The sequence below is a fragment of the Budorcas taxicolor genome, chromosome 2, assembly GCF_023091745.1.
Source record: "Budorcas taxicolor isolate Tak-1 chromosome 2, Takin1.1, whole genome shotgun sequence".
Lineage (NCBI taxonomy): Eukaryota > Metazoa > Chordata > Mammalia > Artiodactyla > Bovidae > Budorcas > Budorcas taxicolor.
In genome coordinates, this window is record NC_068911.1 from 41,593,849 (window position 1) to 41,620,938 (window position 27,090).

At 54.4% G+C, this 27,090-nt stretch overlaps 2 protein-coding genes across 5 annotated transcripts in view; both read right to left on the reverse strand.

Moving 5' to 3' along the window:
- Positions 1-377: 377 nt before the first annotated feature.
- On the reverse strand, positions 378-14,702 carry JPT2 (Jupiter microtubule associated homolog 2). Of its 3 annotated transcripts, XR_008201395.1 has the most exons (6): positions 14,621-14,702; positions 11,860-11,999; positions 7,511-7,653; positions 5,374-5,419; positions 4,212-4,577; positions 378-3,946 (listed from the first exon to the last, which is right to left on the reverse strand). XR_008201395.1 is itself a non-coding variant. In XM_052660370.1 (5 exons), exons 1-5 carry the CDS (start codon positions 14,662-14,664, stop codon positions 4,402-4,404), a joined length of 549 nt encoding a protein of 182 aa, XP_052516330.1. In that variant the 5' UTR covers positions 14,665-14,702; the 3' UTR covers positions 378-4,401. The 3 variants fall into 3 exon arrangements, 2 of the variants coding, with proteins under 2 accessions (XP_052516330.1, XP_052516340.1); XM_052660370.1 differs by having other exon boundaries at positions 378-4,577; XM_052660380.1 differs by lacking the exon at positions 14,621-14,702 and adding an exon at positions 12,122-12,241 and having other exon boundaries at positions 378-4,577.
- Positions 14,703-15,555: 853 nt separating this feature from the next.
- The window catches only part of CRAMP1 (cramped chromatin regulator homolog 1), a 44,968-nt gene continuing 33,433 nt past the window's right edge, over positions 15,556-27,090 (reverse strand). For both annotated transcript variants that reach the window (XM_052663303.1, XM_052663295.1), the window contains 10 exons: positions 25,730-25,911; positions 25,562-25,636; positions 24,016-24,097; positions 22,973-23,077; positions 22,683-22,861; positions 22,142-22,204; positions 21,419-21,650; positions 20,514-20,678; positions 19,813-19,958; positions 15,556-19,074 (listed from right to left, as the gene is read on the reverse strand). In XM_052663303.1, the coding sequence (XP_052519263.1) occupies positions 18,910-19,074; positions 19,813-19,958; positions 20,514-20,678; positions 21,419-21,650; positions 22,142-22,204; positions 22,683-22,861; positions 22,973-23,077; positions 24,016-24,097; positions 25,562-25,636; positions 25,730-25,911 (1,394 nt within the window). In that variant the 3' untranslated portion in view covers positions 15,556-18,909. The remainder of the gene's footprint in view (positions 19,075-19,812; positions 19,959-20,513; positions 20,679-21,418; positions 21,651-22,141; positions 22,205-22,682; positions 22,862-22,972; positions 23,078-24,015; positions 24,098-25,561; positions 25,637-25,729; positions 25,912-27,090) is intronic.

A 27,090-nucleotide genomic window follows, 5' to 3' on the forward strand; every position in this document is an offset into this window, starting at 1 on the left:
TCGGCGTATGGATGCTCACCCACCCCACTGAGTAACGGTGGGAGCTTTCAGTCTCACATTCAGCCTGCCCTGGGGTTTGATCCTGGCCAACTGGAAAACGGAGCCTGAAACAATTACCAACCTCCTGGGAACATTAGGAAGACCGTGAAAGGAGTTTAATATCATCTTTAGCAAATAGTAAGCATGCAATACATATAGACATGTTTTACTTTCTCAAAATGATAAGCCAGGACAGATGAAATGTTTCATTTCTTCTGGTGAACAAGTTACAGAGGAAGGTTGTGAATGTTTGGGGGAATGTTTTAGATTTCTGCCCTAGTCCTCTCCTGGAAATGTAGGCCCTTTTGAATTACTGCAGTATCTTTAATAGAGTACAGCAGCCACCACTACAACAGTGAAAGGCCAAATGACTTGGCATCAACTTTATTAGTTTTCACAACATGTTTGGGCAGATTACTTGAAATTGGTTTAGAGAAAATTAAGTTTTAACAAAATATATGCCTGATAATTCTTGATGCTTACTGAATACTAGCACACTCTGAGAGCTCAAGCTAACTGAATTAGAACTTGCTTCCTTTCAGATTTGTAAAGATAATTTGCTATTCAGCTTTTTCTTTTTCTCATTTTAAGACCCTAAAATGTAAGATGTCCAGACACACAGGTTTCAAAAGTTCTACTTTAATTTCTAAGTATTCATCCCAAATGCCTGCACTTTGTAGTCACACATATAACAGGAAATTTCATTCCTGAGCTCCAAGAATGCTAAGGATTAAGAACATAACAAAAGTTCAGAAGAAATTAACAGGATAACCTGGGAGGAGACAGACATCCTTGCGGGGTTTGACTCACAAAGGTGTTAGAACAAGTTTCACTCTGGCAAAAGAGCCAGTGTGTTTCTAGACAAGGCACAGAACTGAAGAGGGAGCCCTTAGTTGTTTTCATTTCTGCCCCATAACGTGGAAGAGCCACCCTGGTCCTCTGACTCAGCCACTGCCTGGCCTCTGGAGACAAACAGGCTGTGACAACTCACTGAGGCTGAGACCTCAGTGCTTGGCCATGGCTGGAGCAGCTGCTACAAGTAGGTGCCACCGCCCCACCCAGTCCCGGAAGCATACGCTGCACTCTCAGGAACATTTTCAGATGAATAAGTGAAGACAGTGCCAGGTCACCTATGTCGGGTTTCTCTCTTAAGTGCTGTCCTGGTAGCTGGCCCTGGTAGTTGGCAGAATGGGGTGAAGCTTCTTCTAGGGGGCTTTCCAGGCAGGCTAAGTAGCTCCATTTCCCCCAATCCACTTAATGCACGTAAGGATATCAAGTGTGCTTGCAGGACATATGAAAACGGCTAATATACAGAAAGCAAAAACAATCTATGCTTTTTCTATAGGACGCGAATCTACAGGCAGATTCTAATAGCTCAGCACTTTATTCATGGAATTCCCTGGTGGCTCAGATCTGTCCACAGTGCAGGAGACCCGGGTTCGATCCCTGGGTCAGGAAGATTCCCTGGAGAAGGAAATGGCAGCCCACTCCAGTACTCTTGCCTGGAAAATCCCATGGACAGAGGAGCCCGGTAGGCTACAGTCCATGGGGTTGCAAAGAGTCGGACATGACCGAGCGACTCCACTTTCATCTATTCATGGCCAGGGGTCAGGGCAGTTTCAAAGTCAACTCATTTGGCAGGAAAATGAGTGGTGTTAAGAGAAAAAAGAATCATTACCTTCAATTTACAGAAACTAAAAAGAACACTGCCACATTCCCATCCATTCCTTTAGAAGCTAAGTTTTTGGTTTTCAAATGAAATAACCTTGAATCCATAAACTTTCAGAAGATTAATTTGGGCATCTTCTGGCTTAAAAAAAAAATAAAAAGGCAAACCCCTTCAACCAGTGAAGAGCTGTGAGGAAAGGAGGAGAGTTCAAGCTCTGGAGAATGGATGCAGAGGGAACAACGTGAGCACACAGGACTGCCTGCCCGGCCTCGCGCGGAGACACACACTGTGCACATGACCGACAGGCAGAGACTCTGAGTGCCTGATTGCTAAGTGTAATTCAACAGCTACACCCACTCCTGCCTTGTAAAAAAACAGGCTCCTCTCAAGGTTATATTGTGATGTGAGCACAGGTTTGTTGTTTCCAATGACAGCTTTACAAAAAAGTTGGCACCAAATGCACATAAAAAAAGTTTTAAGGCTTAATAAAAACACAGACCAGTAATTTCTCAATGTAGCTTGGAGGCTGAGAAAAGGATGCAGAGAGTTAACGAACCTCCCAAACACAGGCAATCCCCAAGGTACAGAGCATTTTCTAAATACAAATGGCCTCCCCCATGAGGTTCAAAGGAGCAAATGAGCAAATTTTTCTGCGGCAAAAATGAGCAAATTTTTCTGCTGCTCCTCCCATGACCAGACCATCCCGGCTCCCTCAACCCAGGCCCATAGCCCCAAGGAGGGAAAGGAAGAGCAAAGCTGGGGATGAGTAAGCTGACGTGGTCCTGCTGCGTTGGACTCTGCCCTGGTGGTGATCTCCTCCCCCAGCCCGCCCGCCTCGGTTCCCAGCTCTGCCCCAAAGTCCCTGCAAGGGGACGGATTTAGAAAGCTCTTCCCCTCCTGTGGCTGACGGGAAGGCAGAAGCCCCGAGGGCCAGCAGCATGTCAGGGTCTTCTTGGCCATTCAATTTGGAATTCGCTTTTCTTGTATGTTAAAGAACACAACAAAACAGTTATAAATAGTTCACATCTACTTTTGGAACATCTCATCGTAACTTGTGTAAGTCAGTGAGTTTGAGCTTAAAAGCTAATCACCAGTTATGTCAGTTTTTAATGGGGAAAAAAATGCTCTGAATTCCAGACAACTTTCTTATAAATGACCACTTGAACGCTAGAGGGAGACAGGAGGCGCTTGAGAGAATCACATGGAATGAGAGTTTCTCAGCTCCAAAGTCAGCAGGTGGACAGGAGCGGGTCTTTGGTTGGCAAGCACCGTGCGGACCCCCAGCACTGGTGGAGGGTGTGAAGCCTGGTAGGGAGCTCCCACAGGCACTGGAGTATTCAGGCCACTACGAGCGTGGCCACACTGTAGTAATGAAGACGCTTCTAGCACCTCTATGAACTTAGTAGGCACTCGTACCAGTGGTCCCCCCACCCAAACCGTTGGTCTCTCGTGACTGTAGTACAGGTACTGACACTGTAGCCCTTTAGAGGCTCAATGGGAGAAACTTCCATCTGACAGATGATAGCGTCATGACTCTTGCCAGTCCGGTATCTTCGCTGGCAGATACCATGAAATGAGCCAGTTGAGAATTTACTGCCAAATTATTTAATCTCCTGGCCTAAGGTCTCTAAGTCTTATCTGGAAACTGAATGTGGCCCAGAGGTTCTGCAAAGCTTTAGAAGGGGTGGCCTAAGAAAACTCTCCTTCTTTGGTGTACCTGAGCAAGAGACTTTTTTCTAGAAAGGCGTCAGAAACAGACCACAGTCAACAGTTACTGAAGTAAAGCTGGCACTTGAGAACAGGTCTTGAGCTATTACCAAAGAAGCCAAACCTAAGAACCCAGGGTTCTCAGGCATCTATTCCTCCCACTGCCAGCAGGAACATAAGGGAAGACACAGGAACAGTTTAAACAATGCCAGTACCTGGACATGTCTGGGTAGTTTTAAAGTCCTGGAGAAGGTAGTGGTCTTGCTGACAGGAAGTGTCGCTGGTGAAGGGAGCAGTCCACATCACTGGTGAGGAGTACAGGCCCAGACTTACGGCTGATGAGGGAAAAAGGAACAACTCACAAGCAAGACTGCCTGTAAAGTAAAGAGTCTAAACCAGTCTCTCGTGGACAAAAAGCAAGAGATTCCTATGTAAGACCTGGCCGAGGTTTGAGAGGGCAGAAGCAGGGTGCAAAGTCCCTCCATAAAGCATATGACGGAACACAGCATTTTGGTTTTCTGTTGACAGCTGCTGAGGAAAAGCAACCAAGACGTTTTAAGAAAATCTCTGGAATGGAGGTGAAAAACACTGGGGCTGAACAAGTCCCCAGGGTGGCTCCTCTGTCCCACAGTGGCGGACCCGCGGTTTTGGTTTTTTCTCAAAGGCTTTAAGCTTTGCTACTGTGTTAGTGATCCCTAGATACCCAATTAGCCAACCACTGACGCGAGACCCCACTTCTCAGGGGCACCTGGCCTGGCCCCACTTCCCTCCCGCCCACTGGGAGCTCCTCTCATACCAGGGCCCCGTCTCCTCCCTCGGAGTCCAGAAGGTGGGTCTTCATCTCGAGATGGCTGTGAACTGGACGGCAGCTTCAGGTGTCCACCTGAGACCCTCTCCCCATCCTGCTCCTGCGGGCTAAAGGAACTACACTATTTGAAATCCTATCTCTGGAGTTTCTTGTCTGGCTATGGGACGCGGCAGGCCTCTTAGTAGAAGGAGATGCTGGACTTGCCTCCGGGCGGGTTCAGGACTTTGTTGTGGGAGCGAGGCCGGGGGCCCAGCCGGGGTTCGTGGCTGTCGACGGTGGGCGCAGGCTCCTGGACGCAGGGTGCTTCTCTCGGGCCGCTGGGCTCACCCGGCTCTTGTCTGGGTGAGGCACTGGCTGCAGGACAGAGTCAGCACAGGGCCCGTCAGTGGCTGCCCGCCACCTGGTGGGCAAGCTGCACACGCAAACTGAAGTCTGCACCCTGAAGCAGCAGGCACGGGCGTGGGGCGTCAGGCACGGGTGTCAGGCCAGGTCAGCATGGAAGGCCCTGAGCCATGCTCGGGGGAACCCCCAGGGGTTGTCTCCACACTGCTCCCTACCACCTCAAGTCTGACGAGAAAACCTCAGAGAGAGTGAGAAGGGCGGGGAGCTCGTCCTAAGTGGAGGGCCCAGGCAGGTTTCCCTGGACTACCTAACTGACCCCGTTCCCACCTCTTCATCATCAACTGAAGGCAGAAATTAGCATCCAGTCAGGTCGGGACACTCAGGGACTGAGCCTGACACCCAGCCCCACAAACAGGCAGCCCACTGTCGGGCGACCTGGGGGAGGCCGCCCCGCACCGTGCAGCCCTGCAGTTCCCCGCGTGCCCAACCCCCAATGCAGCCTCTGGTCAGAGTTCATTGAAGGCTTTGGACCTCTGCCCTTCACTATACAAGATCAGCTTCTAGAAGAGGACGCTGTGGTTTGAGGCCCAGACTGACCAGCATGGACAGGAGGTGCAGAAGCCAGCGGTAACGTTGTCACTGAGTAACTGAGCCCATTTCCCCTGCCTCCTCCCTACACAAAACCCACCCATGATCACAACTCTGCTGTCTTCATCAGCAGGTGGGCTGGGGCACAGGGACCCCTCCCAGTCCTCCAGCAGCCCCCAAAGAGCTGAGCCCCGGGGAGGGACGGACAACGAGCTCTCACCTCTGAGGTCTGGCGTGTCCTCTCCCTCACACAGGAGCATGTGGTCCTGCAACGAGGCAAACCCAGGTCAATCCGCTGCTCGGACACTTGCGGCCTTGCTCGGGTGGACGAGAAGAAAGGTGCGGGTGACCTGGGTCTACTTTTATCTTTAAAAAGTGTCTATTTGGAGTTTGAGCCCCCAGGTAACCCTGCTCCACAGCCCACCTCCACTCTGGCCTCAGCCACACTCCTGCCAGCTTCCAGCCCCCGCCCCATCACGGGCTGATTTGAAAGCAAATCCCGTATTTCACTGATCCATAAATGTTCCAAGATGCAGCTCTTTGAACTGCAAAAATAATGCCTCCTTAAATGTCTCACGCAGGGTCCAGTTTAACCTCAGCCCGTGCTCTCACTGACAGCCTACCTGTGCGTTCTGCTCTGACACACACAGGCGTGTCCTCTCTGTGGCCAAGTGATCCCCAGCATGTGTGCAGTGCAGCACATCTGGCTCACCCGGTCATCTGGTGATGAGACAGCTGGGTGGTACCCCCCCTCTGGTCACTGAGAACGGTGCCATTAAAACAGGTCTCCCCAAGTATCTGTTTTCACAATTGAGGTTATATACCCAACACTGCTGGTTCATACAGTAAAATTCTGTGTTTTCACTTCTTCAGAAACTGCCAAACTGTTTTCCACAGTGGCTGCACCATTATGCATTCCCAAGAGCAGTGCAGGAGGGTTCCAATTTCTCCGCGTCCTCACCATTCCTTACTGTCTTTTTTGGTAACAGCCATCCCAGTGCGTGTGACGTGGTATCTCACTGTGACTCTGATTTGCATCTCCCTACAGATCGTGTGCTGGCTGACCGTTTGGATGTCTTCTTTAGAGAAATGTCAATTCACATCCTTGGCCCCCTCCCTTTTTTGGATCTGAAATTTTTACTTTTTAAAATTTATTTTCTTCAAGTATAGTTAACTTCCAACGCTGTGTTAGTTTCTGCTCTATGACACAGTGATTCAATTATACATACATACCTTCTTCTTTATATGCTTTTCCATTGCGGTTCATCGCAGGTCATTGAGTATAGTGTCCTGTGCTACACAGCAGGACCTTGTGTAACCATCATATATAAAACAGTTCACATCTGCCAATCCCAGATTTCCATTGCATCTCTCCCCCTTGCCTTTAGCCATCTCTGAATGTGTCTCATCTCTCCCCCTTGCCTTTAGCCATCTCTGAATGTGCTTGTCTTTTTGTTGTTGAACTGGAGGGGTTCTTTACATATTCTGCAACCATCAGTCTTTGAAAAGGAAACCACATTGTCTCCTATATTCAGCGTCACTCTGATTGAATCCCTGTGTCATCAGTTAATAGGAGGTTTGGTCGGATTCAGGTCTGGTTGTTTTGACAAGAATTCAAAGGTGGCCCGTGATGAACTTCTAGCATGAAGGCCATCGTTTCCGGAGGTGTCCTCTTTTCTGATGTGTGAGCAGCCACTGATGATCGCTTCCTAGATCTACAATTTCATTACAAGCTTGCAAAACGGTCATTTCTGAATTCTGTTATTCACTCGTCATTTATGGGCTGGAATACTTTAGTATGAGGAAACTTCCCCTCAGCAGCTGTCATCCTGAGGTACATACAGTTCATGGAGAAACACTGGCTAAGGAAGTGCCTGATTCTATCCGTCAGCAGTTTTCCAGATGGACATTCTCCGAAGGGGACAAACTAGATTTTTAATAATAGTAGTGGGAACCCATAAATTCTAACTATTTGGTGAATTTTAATCCAATGTAGCTACTCTACTTATCGGCTGATGACAACACTGAAGTGTTGCCGAGAGGTGAGCTCCCGTTTCAGTTCAGCTTCATCAGTATCCTCAGCAGCTCTTCATGGTGCATAGAGAAGAGTGATGGCCTGGCTGCATGGGCTGCCCCTGCCACCAGCGACCCCCAGGGCGCGTCATCACGAGGCTGGCGCACACTCCCTGATGACTAAGGGCAGCCCCGATGACTAAGGGCCGCAGCCAGCAAAAGCAACGTCACCCGCCTTGTCTCCTCCTAAGGCTTGCCATACCCGCTCGGAACCGTTTTAGACAAGGGCCTGGCACCAGCTCTGCCTCTGTCACTTAGGTCTGCTCTCTGAGTGCAGTCCGTACCTTGGGCTTGTTTGGGTGCGCCGTGGGTGAGGCAGCAGCGACGGGGGCCCCGAAAATGTCACTGGTCTTGCCCCCCGGTGGGTTCAGACGTGGCCGAGTCTGCACAGGCCCTGATTCGTCAAATATACCGCTTCCTTTTCCCCCTGCAGAAACAAGCAGAGTGATGAGCGGCCTGGAACACCCACCCAACCCCTCCACACTGGTCACTTCAGAGACCTCCCCTCACAGCGACCAGTCCTGAGTTCAGGCTGAGGGTGAGGTGACTGGGTTGACGAGGGATCCTGAAAGCCCCCCATCACACCCAGCCCCTTCTCGGGGCCAGCTGGGCCTTCATCACTGGACCTGAACTGCACTGGGCTGGCTGCGAGGGGCAAGACGGGCAGGTGGTCTAAAACAGCATTTTCCCCTCTAGAGTGTCCTTAACCCTGAACTTTTCAGATTTTTCTGCTCAAGAATCTTCTGCATTAAACCCAGAAAAGTTCTTTCATACATTAAAGGCAAACAGCTGCTAACTTTTGAGGTGAGATGGATAGAACTGAGTTAACATGCCCTGTTCAAGGCAAACCTGTAATTTGGAAAACATTTATTAGTCATTCTCCTGACCTCAATCTGGCTGGAACTTCCAGTGACAATTAGATATGCCAGTGAATTACAGATATTTAACATCTTTGCTGCCGAACATAAACAATTTGATGAGCTACTTTGAAAATACACATCTCGGATGTTAGTTCTTATAAGCTGATGGCTGAGGAATAGACAGGGGACCTAAATGCTGACATTAAACAGAAAAGACTCTAGCACATGGCGCCGGCCAGTCACCCCTGCAATCAGCAAACACCAGCATCTCCCTTCCACCGAGTGCAGAGCTAAGATTTATAATCTCACAGGAGAAAGAAGGCGCATTCCACACGCAGCTGAGACCAGACACGAGTTACCTGGCCCCTCTGTGCCCGTTCCTCACCCTCGGAGTGGTGGAAACAAAGGCCCCTCCCGCCTGAAGGCGCTGAGAGAGGAGTCATGACTCACTGCCACCCGTGTGTCCAATGCTCACGACAATGCTGGGACACACTGCTCAGTGAAAACAGCGCAGGACAGTGTGGACGGCACACGCTTCCATGCTGCAGGCGGAAGGGTGTTCTGAAAGAGCTGGATCTGATAAGGACACTGGTACTCCATTACTCCGCCCCCTCCAAATGGGGTGGCAGCGGTGGTGTGGGAGCTTAGGATTCTAAATGTGCTCATTTTTACAGCAGTGATCTTTGTTGACTGCCTCCAAGAAGTTAAAATTTCCAGTCACTTCTCGGCTGTAATGACACACACCGACAGGACAGGCGAGCAGCAGAGCTCTGAGGACAGAACCCAGCGCGAGAACCCTTTCTGGGGCGGGGGGGAAGCTTAGAGAACACGTGGGTCTGACCGCAGGAAAAGGCACACATCCACATCACGTCAGGCTGATCGCAAGCCTTCCAGTCCCAGCCACAGCCGCCCAGGTTCCCTCAGCCCCTGGGCTGGGTCCTGCTCAGCCACTACCAACTGTAGGACAGCACCTGGCTGGAGTGGACACACAGCGGCTGGGCAGAGGAGGGCCCGGAGAGGAAGCTCCCAGACACGCTGCTGTTACTGGGTGTCATCAGCAAAAACATCCAGGCCACAAAGTGCAGAAAAGCTGCTGCCCAAGGCCACCCGCCGAGTGCCTGTTACCGAGCTGTTGCTGGATGTGTGTTCAGCTTATTTTAAAATGCAAGACAAAAATAAAAGTAACTCAATCTGAAGGTTTTGGCTAAAAGCACTGCTCATTTAAAGACATTTTAAAAACTGTGAAACACGACACAGAGAAATTCCTGAGACACAAACAAAGCAAACATTCCACCAATGATCACAGGTGAGCGTGGGTCAGTCTGACAGGATGCCGCCAGCCCCCAGAAACCTGAGTTCCCTCCCCTTCACCTTTGTCAATACACGCTCGAAAACCACCACAGGTCTGTTTTGAACTTTATGAAAAGTCACACTGTGCGTCTATTACTCAACACTTTACCTGAAAGATGAATCCGCTTTGAAGGTGGAAAAGATGCTCAATTCACTCATAACGAGAGAAGAATAAATCCAAGATACACTTTTTAGAGACCCAAATCTCAGGAGACACGACCCTGTGGAGTGTGGGAAGCGGGCGCTGCTGATGCCCTGGAGGATGTGTCTGAAGACCAGGAGAGGCACCAGCGTTTTATACTGACCCGGCGATGCCATTTCAGGAAGTCAGCCCTACTTGGAGTATTTGGAGGTAAGCCGGGAGTCAGGAAAATCTGTATCCAATGGCAAGTTCTGCTGCCAGTGAGCTGAGGCCCAGACTGGCCGGTGAACTTGAGCCTCAGCTCCCCTGTAGAGGGGGTTACATATCTCCCCAGGCTGTGGAGACAGCCAGCACCCCGCACAGGCCCCACAAACACCAAACAGCCTGCCCACATCATCCCCACCTTGAGGTCTAAACCAGGAGAGCAGGTGACACACGGTACCAACCAGCCCGGGTCTACACCTAGGGACGGCCGGCAGTAAGGCCCCTATTCGGCACGCGCTTGGTCGGCGGGTGGGGGGGGGTGCCTCCCCAGAGTGCACGGGGTGAGTCTGCCGGCCAGGATGCACCTGCAGATTCCCTTCTCAGCTGCCTGTGAGACTTCATCACAGGTGATTTTCTCCCCTTGCTCCTTCCTGTCTTCCTTTTTAAAAAGTGTTTCTCCATGTTAATTCATTCACCAGTTAAAAAGTGCTTCTGGGTGATAGGAGGAGGCGGGGGTGGGGGGTGGGGTGGGGTGCAGATTCCAGGATTTGTTAACTGCTCAGCTCTCATCTCAGAGCCCCTGGCAAGAAAGGAAAGAAACCCAAAACAACAGGACCGTAAGGAGCAGAGGTTTCAGCACAGGGTGGCCCCAGGCTGTTGTTAACACTTTGGTTTTCTAACTCTTTAGTTGGGTAGGAGGCCAGGCTGCCAAGGGGTCACAGACTTTCGAGAGCCTGGCAAAGCAGAACCACCCCATGTGGCATACTTCCTAGAGAACCCGAAGCCCCAGAGACAGCTGCAGACGCCACGGCGCTAAGCCCCAGTCGCCAGCGTGCCCACCCCTAGGCGCCCCCTGTTTGAGTCTACCTGCCACAGCACACGGTTGGTACACAGGATGCACAGGGCTGAGCACTCGGGCTCTGCACCCATCAACTGGGTGCGTGAGGATGTTACTCAGGAAGAACCACCTGCTTCTTGGGCTTCCCTAGTGGTGTAGTGGGTAAGAATCCACCTGCCGATGCAGGAGATGCGGGTTCAGTCCCTGGTCCGGAGGGTCTGGGATGATGTCACAGAGCAACTAAGCCCAGGCCCCACAGCTACTGAGCCGCGGCTCCAGAACCCGGGAGCCGCAACTACTGAGGCCCACGCACCCTCGAGCCCGTGCTCTGCAACCGGAAGCCACGTGCAGCAACAAAGACTCAGCACAGCCAAAAAAAACCCAGCACAGCCAACAAAACCACTTGCTTCTCTGCCATAACCAAATCCAAAGATACTGCGTACCCCTACCCCACCTGACCACTGAAAACCACAGGAAAACCCAGCCTTTGCGTCCACTGCTCTTGTTGCTCCAGGTCTGTGATATTTGTACCGAGCATCAGGACAGGGTAGGGAGCAGTCCCAGTTCCGGTTCTGTTTGACTTCATCATTTGTCTGAAACACTTACTTCTGTGTTGCCATCTCTCAGACCTTTAAGGATGGTACAAACCTTGCTCTTCCCGTGTGGACACAGATGGGGAAGGCCCCTCAGTTAACTATCACTGTGTGGTCACTCACACACAGCGGCTGGACCGTCCATCAGCCAAGAGAAAGGCTCTTCTGAGATTCCTCCCACTGGAGCCACTAAAAGGTGCGTCAGGACTGAGAAGCCACAGGGCTGCACGCCAGGCTGAGCCGTCCTTTTTATTTAGTTTCAATCCTGCTCACAATCTGATTAAAAATACTCTGAACACACAACTTGCAGGCAAGTTCAAGAATCTGAAGGAGTCCATCAGCCGATGTGGGGAGCCTCCCCAGTGGGAAGCACAGCCCCAACATGCGCCTGTGTGCCCGCCTCGGTGCCTGCACATGGCCACTATCTGCTCACAGGTGAGGAGCAAGTCCAGAATGACCTGGAGGACACAGAGCTTAAGTCAGGATCAAACTTCCCTTCCTCTCCAGGACTGACGGCAGGGGATATGCCACACCAGAAAGCATTTGAAAGGACTGATACAAAGAGAGAGAGATTTTTTTTAATCAAAAGAGCAGCATAAAAGAGAACAGGTAGAGGCCAGAGGATTAAAGAGTCACAGGCCCGTACCGGGGGGGTTGGTCCTCTTGGGTATGTTCTGAGGTTCTTCGGTTGGTCCAAAAATATTAGACGCCATCCTGTCCGGCCTGCGGGGAGGCGCGGCTTCCTCTGGACGATCACTTGGCTCTCCTCCCGGAGGCTTTGCAGCCCTGCAAGCAGAGAGGCTGTGAGGGACCGACGGCGGCTGTCCCAGGCACCACGGTCCAGGGGCTGAGGCAGACATCTGTGGAGGGGCACGACACGCTCACGGCCAGCCAGCAAACCTCCCCACCTGCCCATGAGTTCCCATAAAGGTCTTCTCGGCACAACTTGGTCCTGCCAAGACCTCCAGATGTGTGCAGGCTCTGAAGTTACTGCTGGGACCTCTCATCAGTAAAATTAAATGTTTCCCTGAAACAAGCAAATGGAGCCAGTTCAGTAGAGTTTCACTGTCATTTTAATTAGCAGACAGTAGTGCTGGGCCGGAGAAGGCAAAGGCAACCCACTCCAGTACTCTTGCCTGGAAAATCCCACGGACGGAGGAGCCTGGTAGGCTGCAGTCCATGGGGTCGCTAACGCTAAGAGTCGGCACGATTGAGTGATTTCACTCTCACGCATTGGAGAAGGAAATGACAACCCACTCCAGTATTCTTGCCTGGAGAATCCCAGGGACACAGGAGCCTAGTGGGCTGCCATCTACGGGGTCGCACAGAGTCGGACACGACTGAAGCGACTTAGCAGCAGCAGCAGGGCTGGGCATGTGAGAACACAGTGCAAGCGGACCACAGCAGAGGCAGGGATCATAACACTGACCATAACACAAGCCTGGAGGGGCCCATGCTCGTCAAGGCCTGCCCACCCTGCCCCCTCAACAGCCTATCCCCATGTCCCATAAAGCTCCTGGGGACCGGTGGTTCAGAGTCAAGCTGCAATACACTTGGATTAAGTTCTTTACAAACATACACCCTACAGCTTAAAAGACCTCAGGTTAACAATGGCTTTTAAAATCCCTTTAACACCAGATAATCCCTTAGCAAGAAAACAAAAGCAGGACTTTAAGACAGAAATCTGACCTAGTCCTCTTAAGAGCCACCATTTGATTCCCTTCCTTTAACATGGCCTCAAGATCAGCAGCTGCTAGCGGATCCCAAGCACGCGTGCTTAGTGGCTCAGTCGTGTCCGACTCTTGGCACCCCCATGGCCTGTAACTCACCAGGCTCCTCTGACCACAGGATTCTCTGGGCAAGAATACTGGAGTGGGTGGCCATGCCCTCTTCCAGGGGAGTCTATCCAGACCCAGGGATCAAACCTGCTTCTCTTGCATCTCCTGCATTGGCAGGCAGGTTCTTTACCACTAGCGCCACCTGGGAAGCCCCACCCCAAGCAGAGGCTCCCAATTAAGAAAATGGCTTTTCCTTCTCCAGCATCCTACAAGGAAGAACTTTCCCCTCATCTTCTCAAAAACACTGACACTCCAGAGAAGTGAGGTATCAGTTGAGAGCAGCCGCTCTGCACTGTCTCCCGCAGCTTGGAAGCCAGCCCAGGGGCAGTGGTCCTTGCGGCGCGTCCTCACTAACTGCACCAGTGTTTGCAGGGCCCCCAGTGCCAGGCCGTGTAAACAAAGACAGAGTGTCCTTAGTGCACACAACTGAGAAAGTGCTGGGAGGCAGCCCTCGGCCAGCTGGTGCAAGTGCCGAACAGCGGTTTTCAGGGCCAGAAACTTGATTCAATATGAGCACTCCAGGATAAACTTCCGGTCTGTAACAGCACAGACCCAGACAGGAGGGATGAGTGGTCACTGTTACAGGGGCTAATGACTGATGGTTTGGCCAGGAGTACTACTGAATCCTGATCTGACTCCCTCAAATTTGCAGGGATTTTAGCAGTTGAAACAATCCTTTAATTCTATGTACTGTTTACCTCCACGGACGCCACAGTCTTCTGCTCTTATTGCCCGGCCAGGCCACAGAAAGGGCTCACAGTATAGAAAGTTTCAGGCATCGGAAGAACCAGCTCAACCTAGCAGCCGGCTCCCCCGACGGCAGGACACCTCCAGCCCGGGCAACTCTACGTGACTCTCAGCACCCAGTGCTCCCCAAGCCAGAAAGCGAGCCAGCGCGCGCTGTGTGTTCCTGATCGTTTAAGACCAGTCGGTCTGCTCTGTCACTCGCTGTCCTGCCTGTTTCCTGGTCAGTAAAGTGGGGGAGGGCGACCTCCTGGGTTCGGGCTGCGGGGTTACGGCGGAGGGCACCCCCTTGCTCCGGGTCTGCGGGGTTAGAGGCGAGGGCGTCGCCTGGCTTCAGGGGTAGCGGGGAGGGCACCCCCTGGCTCCGGGGTTAGAGGCGAGGGTGTCGCCTGGCTTCAGGGGTAGCGGGGAGGGCACCCCCTGGCTCCGGGGTTAGAGGCGAGGGTGTCGCCTGGCTCCCCGACTGCGGGATTCTGGGAAGAGGGCGCCGCCTGGCTCCCGGGCTTTCGGGCTCCCAGGAAGGGGCTTCGCCCTGAGGGCCGTCCGCTCGCACACACGCCACAGGGCGCCGGGGTCCCGGCCGCGCCACCACGCCTGCCCCGCCGCTGCAGACTGCCCTGCCGGCGTCTGCGGCGCGCCCGCCCAGGAAGCGGCGCGTGCTGGGACCGAGGTGCGGGGAGGCGCACCTCAGGCTTCACGCCGCCGCCACCGCGGCCGCGCCCACCTCCCTCACCCGGCCGCGGGGGCCCCGGCTCTGTGAGTTCACCGCGGCCGCCCCGCCGCCCGCACGCCCTCCACGTGACCGTGCCCACACCCGCGCCGCACCTGGAGCCGGCCCGGCCGCCCTCGCTGTCCGGTGCCCGGAACATGTCGCCCGCCGCTCGGAGCCTCCAGTCCGCCGCGCCGTCCTTCCCGCCTGGCCCCGCGCGGTCAAAGGCCCGACCGCTCGCCCCCATTGGGAGTCGCTGACGTCAGTCAAGCAGCGGCAGCCTATCGCGGTGTCGGGCTCCGCCTCATGAGACGAAAGCTTGCGGAGGCCCGCGCCAGACACGCAGACGATTGGTGAAAGTAGATGTCGCTCACGGGGCCGGACGCCGCCACTGGATAGCAAGCCGAAGGGGATGGCCCTCCCCACTCCCTAAGGTGGGCGGGGTCGGAGGCTATCCCGGCACCTTGCCAATACTTCCCGCAGCACCAGGCTGCCTCCAGCCCGACGGCCAACCCAACCCGTAAGGCCAACGTCGAGAGGCGACGAGCACGGTCCAGACTATCCCGAGAAGCCTGGTTTTCGAGAGTCTGTCAATGGCACGTGAATACGTGGCTAAAGGAAATGGAACAGCAGTTCCTCTGTCCTGCACGTCTTGGGGGCAAGAACACTAAGAAACGGGAAGCAAGGAATTAAAGCGCGCAGCTGATTCCTAGTTGGAAAAAAATAAAATACATTCAGCGGTGTTGTTTCTAAATTACACTGTAGACAGTCCATCGATTCCTCTGAGATCACACCGGATGATGGCCACTTGGGCTGTTTGCAGAGTGCACAGTTAAAAAGAAAAAAGCAGAAATAGTACTTATTAGACCAAGTATTAGTATTGTATTTATGCACAATAATAAAAAGATTTACAAGTTCAACTGGAAATTTAAACATAAGAAGTTTAACAGCTTTTGTTTATTATATTAAATAACCAAACACCTTTTATTCCCCAAATTGGTAAAGAATAAATAATATAATTTACAATATGGTACAAAAAATAATCAGGAAGGACAGGCATTCTGCTTTATACATACTGTATATTTATAATCTATAAAACAAATTCACATCTCAAACAAGCCGAAAACTTTAGATGATATGGCTTAACGATTATTAGAAGAAACAGCAATAATCTCTGCTTCTCAGAAGCCTGGGGGCAGGCTATCCTGCTACAGAACAGCAGGGCGGGCTGCTTCAGTGCTTCCAGGACTTGCTCCCCTCACATGACATACAAGGTACTGCAGGGTTAGGAGTTTGTCTGACAGCCAGGAAAGATTTGCTCTGGGTTTTTCTTTTTTTAAGACAAAAGTGCCATATTTCCTCCTAAATGCACCTGGGATAGATTTCAACGTGAAAAAGAAAAAGCAACTGCCAGTTTCCTTCTCCCATTTGTTTTAAGTGTTTTTTATTCCATCTCCTTTCTTTGCACATGTTTAGATTCAGCGGTGTGATTGAGTTAAAGATGCTATTAAACTGAAGAGACACCACCAGCAATGAGGCTGCGGTACAGAATGGAGAACAGGACTGATGCAGGAAAGCGAGTGGATCAGCCCATGAGAGTTCCAAATATCCCTCCGCCCTGAGCAAGTACTCTACACCCAGGAGACACAGGGGGCCCTCAGCTGGCCTCTTTACCTTCTGAAGAATGCGCTGCTCATCACTGAGTATTCACAATGAAGAATCAAGACAAAAACAACTGCCTAGAGATGGGGGCTGTTCAGTCTCACTCTTTAGGGGAGATGAGCCAGCAAAGATTCCCTGATGACGTCAGTGATGAGAGAAAGGTTCTTCTGAGACTGACCTGGTCTTAATCACAACACACTTCAACACACAAAGGAAGCCGCAAGTGCAGACAGAGACCATCACACCTTCCACTGGAAAGGCAGAGGGAGATGCTGCAAGTGGGAGGCTCCTCCACTTCGGTCTTTTGAAAAATCCCAGCCTTGAATGTAACAGTTGTTTATTTGCGTACATATAGAATTATTTAGGCTGGGAGAAAATGCATCCAACATGTTAATGCTACATATGACACCATTTTCCCTTATTATGGCAAGCAAACACTTACAGCTGTCTGGTTGCTAGAGAAGCAGTGTTCTCTGTATTCATGTCAGCTTCACAGGTTGAGAAGAGTCAATCCTCGCCTCAGCAACTCACCTCCCCACTGCAGACACTGGCCAGTCAGCTATCCCCACAGGGAGTCTATGCGAGAGATGCAGGCGGGAGGTGCTGCTGAGTAAAGGGTTGACAAAGGCTGATCCAAATCTCCAGGGCTTTCCTCATGCTAGACATCACCAGGTGACAGGTACCGACCTCCCCACCAGACCGCCTCGGGGCACCCCCTGATGGACGAACAGCCTGGGGTCTCTATGGTCCCCAAAGCGGTGCATGCTGCCGCTGGGCACTAGCCCCACCATGGGTGCAGTAACGTGACTTGGCATCGCTGGTCCCAGACAGTGGGGAAAGGATAAAGCTGGTAGTGGCCTAACCTCGGCACCCCCCCACTGTAGATCTAGCAGTCGGGTGCCCAGAGACAGACCTGATCTTGTTTGGCTCGGTAAGGTGCTAACTTCGGGAAGCTGATACACTGATTACAAAACACAAGCTAATTTAGAGAGACTGTGGACTCAAATACTGCAGTCTGTCTCCCCTCACAAAGTGGTGCCACGCCCCTTTCTTTCAGACCTCCAGGGGCTTGGGACTCTTCTCAAGAGTCCAGAGTAGCTGCCCACATAGGCTTTTCCTCTGATGTCTGTGCCCAGATCCAGAGCTGAAAGAGGGAGACCTCTGACAGGCCAGAGCCTTGGGAAAGCTCGAGAGGCAGGAGGGAGCTGGGGAGGACTGGGATCAAGCAGCCCCTCCTCAGGAACATGCCGAGGACCCTCCGCTCTGCCTTGCATACTGGCTCGTCTCAAGGGCAGGGGAGGAGCCAGAGAAGCCAGGCTGGCTGGGAACGCTGCCGGTCCACAGCGAGCTGGGGGGAGGCGAGGGGACAAACACAAACAAGGGTGGGCTGGACCAGATTCAAGAAGCCACACTGACTGCGGCTCCCAGGTGGAGGGTGGGCAGCGGATGGGTTGGGAAGCCAGCACCACAGCACTGGCGCCTGCCCACAAGGGGTATGCCTGGAGGGTGGTCTGCACCTTGGGCCCACTGAGGCCGAGAAGGCAGAGGAGCCCCGTTAGCTCCACTGGGGAAAGCTTGGACACTGGACTCCCTGCTGGTCACCCAAGGCAGCGCAAGGAGCACACCAGAGGCAGGTGGATTCACCGCACTCTGACTGTGCCCAATGTCTGATCCCTACAGGAGACCATGAGGCAAAGTGCAAGCAAAGGACTGTATATGTGCACTTGGGCATACTCTGCACTGACGTCAACAAGAGGAAGAGAGAACTTCCCCTGCAAAGGGCATCCGTCCAAGACGCCAGGGAGGAAGGTGTCAGAGAGTCAAGGTCATCAGGAAGGTCTAATCTGTAGTCAGACTAGTGCTCAGGGATCCCCCCAGTGAGAGAAACAATGTCTCAGGTCACCGAGAAGAAACCTGCAGATGGGTGCGGGAAAGAAACCAACTCAACAGGGCCCTGTTCTTCTAATGTCTCCAACGTCTAATTCTTAAAATACAAGAAAAACATTCTCTGACCAGCTTAGCAGCAAGTCCACACAGCCCACAGAAGACATGATTCTCTTTCCCATCCTGTTGAGTCAGTCAGGACAAAAGCCCAGATGAGGGAAGCGCTAGGTGGGACCAGGGTTTCTGGATAGATGGCACTTGCCACACTGCCCAGGACCCTCTGCTGCCGTGACTGGAGTGTCCCCTACAGTGTCCGCTGTGTCACGGTGCAGACACCACCAGGCAGAGCCAGGCCACACCCAGCTGTCCTCCGGCTGCAGAGAGGACCACCAGAGCATGGCAAGGGTTTGGCAGAGAAGGCAGCAACGGCCTGGAGCCTCCCTGCAGAGAGCAGGAAATCACAGCTCCCCAAGCCAGAACGACGAAAGCCAGGCCCAACGCTCCTTCCTTTTGAAGAGAAAACCCCTAAACATCCAACACAACCGCCAAGATGGAAGTATGGGCACTGTACAGGCCCTGACCCATGCCCCTGCCACGGGGGGCTCAACGCCACAGCCACAGCCGATGCTGGCCCTGCCGGACTCTGCATGTCCTGGCCCCTCTCCTTGGCCAGCAGGACGGGGCTGTGTGCGCGTCACACGTCCTGGGTGCAGAAATGCCTCTGCTCAGACTGTCTCCAGGGAGTCCCAACTTGACCTGCGTTTCCTCCCATCTGAAGATAGTTCCCCCGGACACTTGAGGACCACCAACCCCGTCCACCGCTCTTGCATCCCCCAGCTGCCCCCACCACGAGGCACCGTCACTGGGACAGGTCGGTGACTGGGGGGCCACCTCCCCCGCCGTCAAACAGAGCCTCCCGGCGGCCGGGCTCGGCGATGGACAGCTCCTGGGCCAGGTCGTTGAAGCGAGAGATGTAGTCGACGCTGTTCTCATTCATCATGCACACCAGTTGCGAGTCTACAACCTGCGGGTGGGGACGGGGAGGCCTGTCAGCAGGTGGCTGGACACCACGGCCGACTGCAGTGCGCATCCCTCACGGTGAGGGTTAGAGTCCCCCCAGGAGCCACATCATGCGGCCCTGAGCTCCAGGCACAACCTCAGGGTCATCACTGTGAACCTCACTCTGTGAACAAGTGCCACTGCCCGGCAGTCGGGTCAGGGTGGCAGAACCCCACGCACATGAGACTTCTGGGAGGATGGTCAGTGGCCAGAGGGGCAGAGAGGGAGCAGCAGCTTGGTTCTACTGCAAGGCTGCCTGGAGGAGGTGCAAGTGGATGAGGGAGTTTGCACGGGTGTGTGTGACACATGTGTTCTGAGGCAGGGTGTGCGCAGAAGTGCGGGAGCGAGCCGTGTAAAGACCTGAGGGAAACCTGCCTGCAAGAGGCAGCAAGTGCAGAGGCCCTGTGGGAGCAGCCAGCTGTTCAAGAATCAGCAAAGATGGTGGAGGAGACAGCGAGTGAGGCAGAGAGTTGAGGTGAAGACCCAAGTGTACAGAGGGGCCTCCAGGATCAGGAAGGGGTCCTGTGGGCAGAGCTGGTCCCGGCTGGACCGGACAGTCGGCCCCGCGAGGATGGGGACTCTGACCAGTCTGCTCAGGGCCTGCAGCAGTGCCCGGCCCCTGAGAGGCCCCACTCTGCGCAGGTGCCTGGCAAATCTGGGGTGGGGGCCAGTGCTCAGACTCGGGGTGAGGACAGGAGCTCACCTCAGCGACGTCGGCTAGGGACCGGGACACAAAGGAGTCTCGCGAGTTCCCGTCCAGCAGGCTGGGGCCCAGCAGGGAGGTGCCGCTGCTGGTCCCGACAGGGGTAGGCAGCATCTTCCGGCTCTTCTCCGGGGAGATGAAGCTTGCTGCACGGAGGAGGGAGAGGCCTGAGCAACTGGGCCTGGGCCCCCCGGGGCATCCCGGCGCCCTGGCTGGAGGCGTCAGGCCGCACCTGCCCTGCCCCACTGGGGAGCGCTGCAGGGCCCGCCGCAGTCCAGGGGGTCGCCACGCACCCCTGACTCCACGTGCACTCGTGCGCTCATGCTCCAGGCTCGCGACCTCCCTCTGACGTGGGCTCTGCACTGCTCCCTGGGACTTTCTGAGCAGAGAACTTGTGGAGGACTGGCCGCCAGTGCCACCCAAACCAGAGCCCCTGTCTGTTCTGGACTGCCAGGTGTGCCCTCCCTGGTACTGGCCTGGCTTGCCATGGTCCAGCCTGCCCTGCTCCGAGCCGGGTGCACACCCTGGCCACGCTCTACAAATGCAAAGTGTGCGGGTCCCAGACCTGCCACGGGAGTGCCTCTGGGTAGGAGATGGAAGCTGGCGGGTCTTCTCCTAACACCTCCTTCCCGACACACGAGCACCCAGTGCCGAGGGTGTCCAGATGCCAGCTCTGTGCATCCCGGCGCCCCCAGACTCACCAAACAAGCTGCTGAGTGACGAGTCCGTGGGGTCGCTAGGGCACCACTGGGGGTCGTGGGTGGGAGAGGCGATCCAGTCTGGCTGGGGGCTGCTGGACGGGGAGGGCAGGCTCTTGGAACTGTCGCTGCCATTCAGTTTTGCTGGAGAGAGAGGGACTCCTTCACCTGTTGACCAAAGTTTGGGGTCAGACACCATGCAGGGTGAGTGGCTGAGGGAGCACAGCATGTGCAGCTGAGCTGGGAGGCCCGGGACCCCACTGGGGACCCCTAACAGCAGGGACACACACCCATCATCAGACACGGACACTGGCCACAACAGAGGCGGCCCGTGCTGAAGTGGCGCCTGAGCCCTCTTGCTGCTGCCGACAGCAGCCCTGCAAGCTGCCTGGTGTCCCCAACACCCCAGGGAGGGGAACACGCTCAAAGGGGCTGGTCACTGGCCCATGATGACATGCTGCCAGCTGCTGACTCAGCTCTGAATCCATGGCTGGCCTCGACCACCAGGTGCCAACCACACTGCCTTCTATGGCACCGTCTCCAGGATCTGGGGAGCCAAAGCCCATAGGTACCAGTCCAACCCCTCCTAGAATCTGCCAGCTAACAGGCATCACCCCAGTTCAGAGCCGGTGAGGAGATGGCCTGCCTGATCCCCAGGCCAGAGACGCCACATCAGCCCCTCTGTATCCCAAAGCCTGGGCAGTTACTCCAGACCACCATGGCTCAGGTCCCGCCCACAAGGGTCTTGTCTGCCAGTGCCGCCCCCATCAAGGCTGGCGGTGCCTCAAAGATGCAGAGGCTCAATGACCAGAAGAAGAGCTGGGCTGGACAACAAGGTGCCCAGAGGCGGCAGTCAGTTCTCCGAGGGAACCGAGTCTGGGAGGCTGGCAGCGGCGCCTGTGGCTCACCATACTGGCCAGAGCTGATGGCAATCTCGATGATGGAGTCACTGATGTGTGTGGCGGGCTCTCCCTGTGAGAGCACATCCTCAGGTGGGCCGGGCAGTGAGATGTCCAGCAGGGCAGAGACGTTAGGCGGGGAGAGCCGGGTGCTGGAGGCCTCCGATGGGGGCAGCGGTGTGGAGAGCCCATTGTGGACAGGGGCCTTGGACAGCTCAGACAAGGAGAGAACAGGTGGGTTCTGTGGAGACAGGCACTATTGAGACACGACGGAACAGGCAGCCTTATCTAGGAATGAAAGACAACGGGCCCCGCAGAGCAGTGACTGAGGATGAGGACAGCAAGAGAGGCAGAGACCCCAGCCGCTACACACTCTCCCACCAGGAAACACCCCTAGGCAATCACCACCCCCAGAAACCCTGGAGGAGCACAGAGTTGAGGGGCCAGGCCAACGTGGCCTGGATCTGCTTCCACCCCCAGCTGAGAACTCTTCTCCCTAGCCCAGAAAACTGAAGTCCCTGAAGGACTGTCTCGATCAGCCAGCTTGCAGAGGGAAGTTGGCAGCCTGAGCCAGGAGCCACGTGTGCATGATCGAGGCAGGTGCAGCGAGGCACGGGCACCGGGCATCACGGGGAGCAAGTCCAGGCCCACGAGCAGGACCATGAGGTGGGACGTGGCGCTCCCCGGGATGTGGGGCAGCTACTTTGCTCAGCAGTCAGCAGTACACTCTACCTGGAAACCATCAGCCACTGGCTCCTGCCTCGAGGGGACGCTGATGAATGGGTCGCTTGTGGCCTACAGCAACACAAGGAAGACGCCGGTGAGTGCAGGCCAGCTGCACAGATGAGGGATGGGAACCACTCCCGGGGGCAAGAAAGCCTGCTGCTCTCAGAGCGCGACCCCCGCACCGCCCCACACTGAAGACCGTATGAGAGTGCACAGCCAACTCACCACAGCAAGAGGTCGAGCTCGTGGTACCCAGGCAGGGTGGGCTTCAGTCCTAAGGGGCTGCCCGCAGAGCAAGGGGCCAAGGCAGCACCCGAGTGGCCAAGAGTCCTGGGCTCGTCAGCCGCTCTGCCTCCACCCACGGCTCGCCCACTGCGCCATGTGGCCTCACTCAGGCCCTGGCCTCCCTGTTCAGTGACCTCCTCCCTCCAGAGCAGAGCTGGAGTCCTACACCACCAGCCTGTGTCTGTGACTCTCAGGGACTGGACCCTAACGTGCCACCCCTAGAGCTGGTGACTGCTGGGTGAAGCCCTCTACACACACTCACCCCTACAGCAGGGAGGGGGTCTCCATTCTGGTGGGGGCCGGTGGAGTCTGGCCCCGTGACAGCCACTGTCACCTCATTTGAAGATAGCGGGGCGATGCCGGACAAGCCATCTGTGTCCAGGACTGGCAGGGGGCTCCCAGGGATGATGCCAGCACTTTTAGCTGCTAGGTCGATAGCACCTGGAGAAGGAGCAACATGCAAGGCTCTGCTCTCGTGACACCCGATGCCCGCACGGAGGGAACCCCCACATGCAGGCCTCGTGTACACATCAGGCAGAATCGCAGACTTACTGGCCAGGGGGCCCGTGGCCTGTGGGGGGAGGACCTTGGGCACGATCGGCCGGGACACAGCTGCTTTGGCCAGGGAGGACTGGACGGGCCGGAAGGAGCCTCTCCCTGTGAGGATGTGAGCGGAGGCAGACACATCAGCCGCACAAGCCAACAGCTGCTAGGCACGCAGCAGGGCTGCACACACTCCCCTTCCCAACCAGGCTCCTGCACAGCCACGGTCCCGACCACAATGCTGAGCCGAGCTGGAAACCACTGAATGTCCTAACACTTGCTATCTTGAGGAAGTCAGCAGTCACAGAGGACCCCAGTGGGCAGAAAGCACTGTTGCCTATGACAGCAGCATCACTGCACCTCTGGGGGGCTGCTGAATGGCTGTGGTCATGGCTGTCGCCCCCAGGAAAAGCCCTTTAAGGGTGGCTGTTCCCTGAGCTGAGTCACAGGCTCCTCTGAGATGGTCAGAGCCTCAGACCTAGGGCCAAAATTCTGTCTCTTCCACCTGGATCCTTCCTGGCAGGCATTCTGCCATTGAAAAGTAGGTGTGAGAAAAAGCCACTGACTGCTGTCTGGGTCTTGGGAAATGAAGACCGAAAGGATAAAGCATGGAATACGTACTTCACTGAAGCAATCTCTCTGCATAAGATTCACTTCAAAGAACAGAGGCCCCTCTGAGCTTGAGGGAGTATGGAGCGTAAGTCATGCCCCTACGGACTCACATACCTGACTAAACGCCTGAAGACATCATGGACAGGGTGGACAAGAGACCCTTCTCTAAAGTGAACTGAGCACAGCACCCCGTCCAGGGCCATGCGAGCCCACCTGGGGAGGAAACTGCCTGCAAACCACTGGTCAGCAGTAAACACCTGCCTGCCCACACCACTGCCTGGGCCCACTGCCCACTGCAGCTGCACCCCCTGCGTGCGTTGATAGAATGGACCCAGGAAAGCCTGGAAGGTAACGCAGAGAGCCATGGGGACAGACGCCTGTGATTCCCCAAGTCGGGGCTGCGAGGAAAGGAAAGCTTCCTGAGGAGCCACAGTGCCCACCGGTCACGGAGGAATTCGACAGGATGGAGAAGGAGCAGACGTTGTGGGACTGGTTTTCGGATGGCCTCGGAAGCAGCGTTCTCTGTGGAGGGAAAACAGGCAGAGTGACCACCACCGGCTACGAGAAGCAGGCTCATCGCTGACGCTGCCAGCTGTCGATGTGACACGCTGACAGAGTGTGTCAGCCAGGGAGGCTGGAGGCGCGACAGCTCTGGGTGCACAGGGGGGCCTCCCTGGGCTCTGCCCGGCGCCTTGAGCCGGTGCGCTGACTGTCCATGAGGTGAGAGGCCCTGGACCCCTGGCTAGCCTTGCGCCTCTTTGAAAGGGCCAGGCAGGACAGCCTGGCCCCGCGGTGTCTGTTGCGGCTACTCGCGTCCACCCCGCTGCTGTGAAAGCAGCCGTGCACAGTAGGGAGCCGAAGGGCCAGGGCCGTGTGCCAGCGAGACCTACAAAGACCGTTAAGTGAAGGAACCACAAATGAAGTGTGATTCCAGTTACGTGAAATGCTCAGAACTGGCAGCTCCCAAGAGACAGGAAGTGGCTCCAGGGTTGGGAGGGAGCGGTGCAGGTAACAGGTCGGGGTTCTGTTTGGGGCATGAGAAGGTTCTGGGATGATGCAGCAGGGGGCTGCATAACCCCACAAACATACTAAAACCCTGAACTGTATGCTTTAAACGGGCAGGCTTCCTTAGTATCAATAAAACTGTTGACGAACAATACAAAATAGCCACAGGCAGGTGGCAAGGGTGTCCTGGCTGTGACGCTGGGCTGCAGTGCGACCTCCAAGCCAGGAAGTGTGCTCGCTCGTCCAGGGCGGAGGGTCTATGTATCTAACCAAATACACTAAAAATTAAATGCCCCAATGTTATATCAGGGTGCACAAAAAACATGGGGCACTTGGAATACATCTTCCTTTCTGAGGTCTGTGATGCAATCCCTCATTCCTAAATAAATTAATTCCAAAACAGGAACAGATTTCTGCATCTAGTAAAAGGAGAACTATGCATTAATTCACAAACATTCATCCATTTCCAAGCCTACAGTTCTTTCACCGTCATCTCCTTCATCTGTCACTTCCACGTAAAAACGCCCCCTTCCTCCTGTGGCTCTCACACCCGGCTCTCCCCTGTGGGTCTCCATGGGTGCTCCCAGCTTCATGACGACGAACCCAGGAGAGGTCTGGCCTCTGGCCGACCCATAAACCTTGCCAACTGCTCCCACTGACGTGTTTATAAATAGATGTTCTGAGAGCCTCAAATATAGTCCAATCTCAGACATTCTTGGAACCCAAATCCCTAGAACTTTCTGTCTTTTCTTCTAAGCAGTTTCATACTGTGCTGAGACTGCCTTTATTTTCAGGTACAGATACGATCGCTGTGACTACTCTTATCTATCCTAATTATTAATAAGGAAGAGGAAAGGGCAAGGACCTCCCCACTTCACATTGTAAACCTGAGACCCAGGAGGACACCAGCATGTTCTGAGCAGCCTGGCCAGCGGGACGGGCCAGCCCTCAAGGAGGTGCGCAGGTGGGCGGGGTGCTGACCTGGACCACCAACGGCTTCCGCAGGTGCCGGTTCCGCAGCTTCCTGGGCTTTGGCAGGAAAAAGTCTGACTGCATCTGTGGGGAGACAGTGCTGGGCTGAATGCACCCTGTCTGCACCTGGGCGGCCTGGCGGCCGGGGGTGGGGTGGGGGAGGGGGAGCCCACTTACGCTGATGGAGCTCAGGTGCTGCCGGAATGTCAGCTCTGTCTCCTTGTTGGGAAAGAAGAGCTTTCCATGCCGGCTGTTGGGCGGCAACGTTGTTGGGACAGCAAAAAGGCCACCATCTGAGTCGCTGCTGCCCGTGCTGGCAGGACTGGCCACCAAGAGGGGCCTCGGAGGGTTTCTCAGACCTAGAGACGAAGAAGGGATGATGGCAATGCTCCCCGAGCACCACCACCAGTGCAGAAGGGCGTCCACCGGGAAGAAAATCAGAAAGGAATTCTTGACGACCCTATCTGCTGTCCGAGAAAGAAATCTCCTGTATATCCGTCCTCTAAGAAGCTGCTTTTCTCCTCCTCTCCCTGAAATTCTGGTCCTCATCAAGTAAGCACATCAGAGCTTTCCTTGACCTCTGCTGACCTCAGTGGAAGGGCAGATGCACCTTCCGAGTCATCCAGTCTAGACCAGAGGTCAGCAAATGCTCTCCGGACACGGCCAGACAAGAAGTCAGCCTTGAGCACACGGTCTCTGCTGAACTCAGCACAAAAGCAGCCACAGACAACCTGTCAGCCAGTGGCAGTGTAAATAAAATAAAACTTTATTTACAACTTTATTTACAACCAGCAAGCTGTGGACCATGGTCCACTGATGCTCTTGGTCTTAGTCTGATTATACAGAAAAAAGACCCAAAGATAAAAGAACAAAATATTTATGAACTACTATTTGGGGACTCCGGGCTTCCCACATGGCATGGCAGTAAAGAATCTGCCTGCAAAGAAAAAAAAAAGAATCTACCTGCCCATGCAGGAGACTTGAGATGAGGTTTCGATTTCTGGGTCAGATGATCCCCTGAAGGAGATGGTCAACCACTCCAGTATTCTTGCCTAGAGAACGCGATGGACAGAGGAGCCTGGCGGGCTCCAGTCCATGGGGTCGCAAAAGTCAGCCACGGCAGAGCAACTGAACAACATTTGGGGACTCTGCTCACTGTTTTCATCACAGCCGCTGCTGCAGCTTATTTCATGGAAGAGACGGGTTCCCTTTCTTTGTTCTTTATTTGCAAATCTGTGAGGCTGAATTGACACACACAGTCCAGAGATCGAATCTTCCCAATGCCTGTCAGGATTCTAGAACTGCAGGTGCCTTGGGCCAGAAGCATCCTCAATCAAGGAAAAACGTGGATACTTAAGAGTTCACAGAATCACAAAACTGAAGCCCAGAGAGAAGGTGGAGTAGACCATAAAGCCTACCTGCTGGCACCACCCTGGTTTAACTGATGACTGTGCCTCTGCTCTGAGGACAATGGGCTCAGAGTCTGTGGCTGCCCCACAGGGGGCCACAGCCAGAGAAAGACCAACACCAGGAGGGAA

Coding starts and splice junctions, on each gene's coding strand:
- JPT2 (XM_052660370.1), bottom strand. CDS start 14,664: ATGTTCCGGGCACCGGACAGCGAGGGCGGCCGGGCCGGCTCCAG. Junction 5,420..7,510: donor CGCACCCAAACAAGCCCAAG/GTACGGACTGCA, acceptor GCCTCGTTGCAG/GACCACATGCTCCTGTGTGA. Junction 4,578..5,373: donor GGACACGCCAGACCTCAGAG/GTGAGAGCTCGT, acceptor TCTGTCCTGCAG/CCAGTGCCTCACCCAGACAA.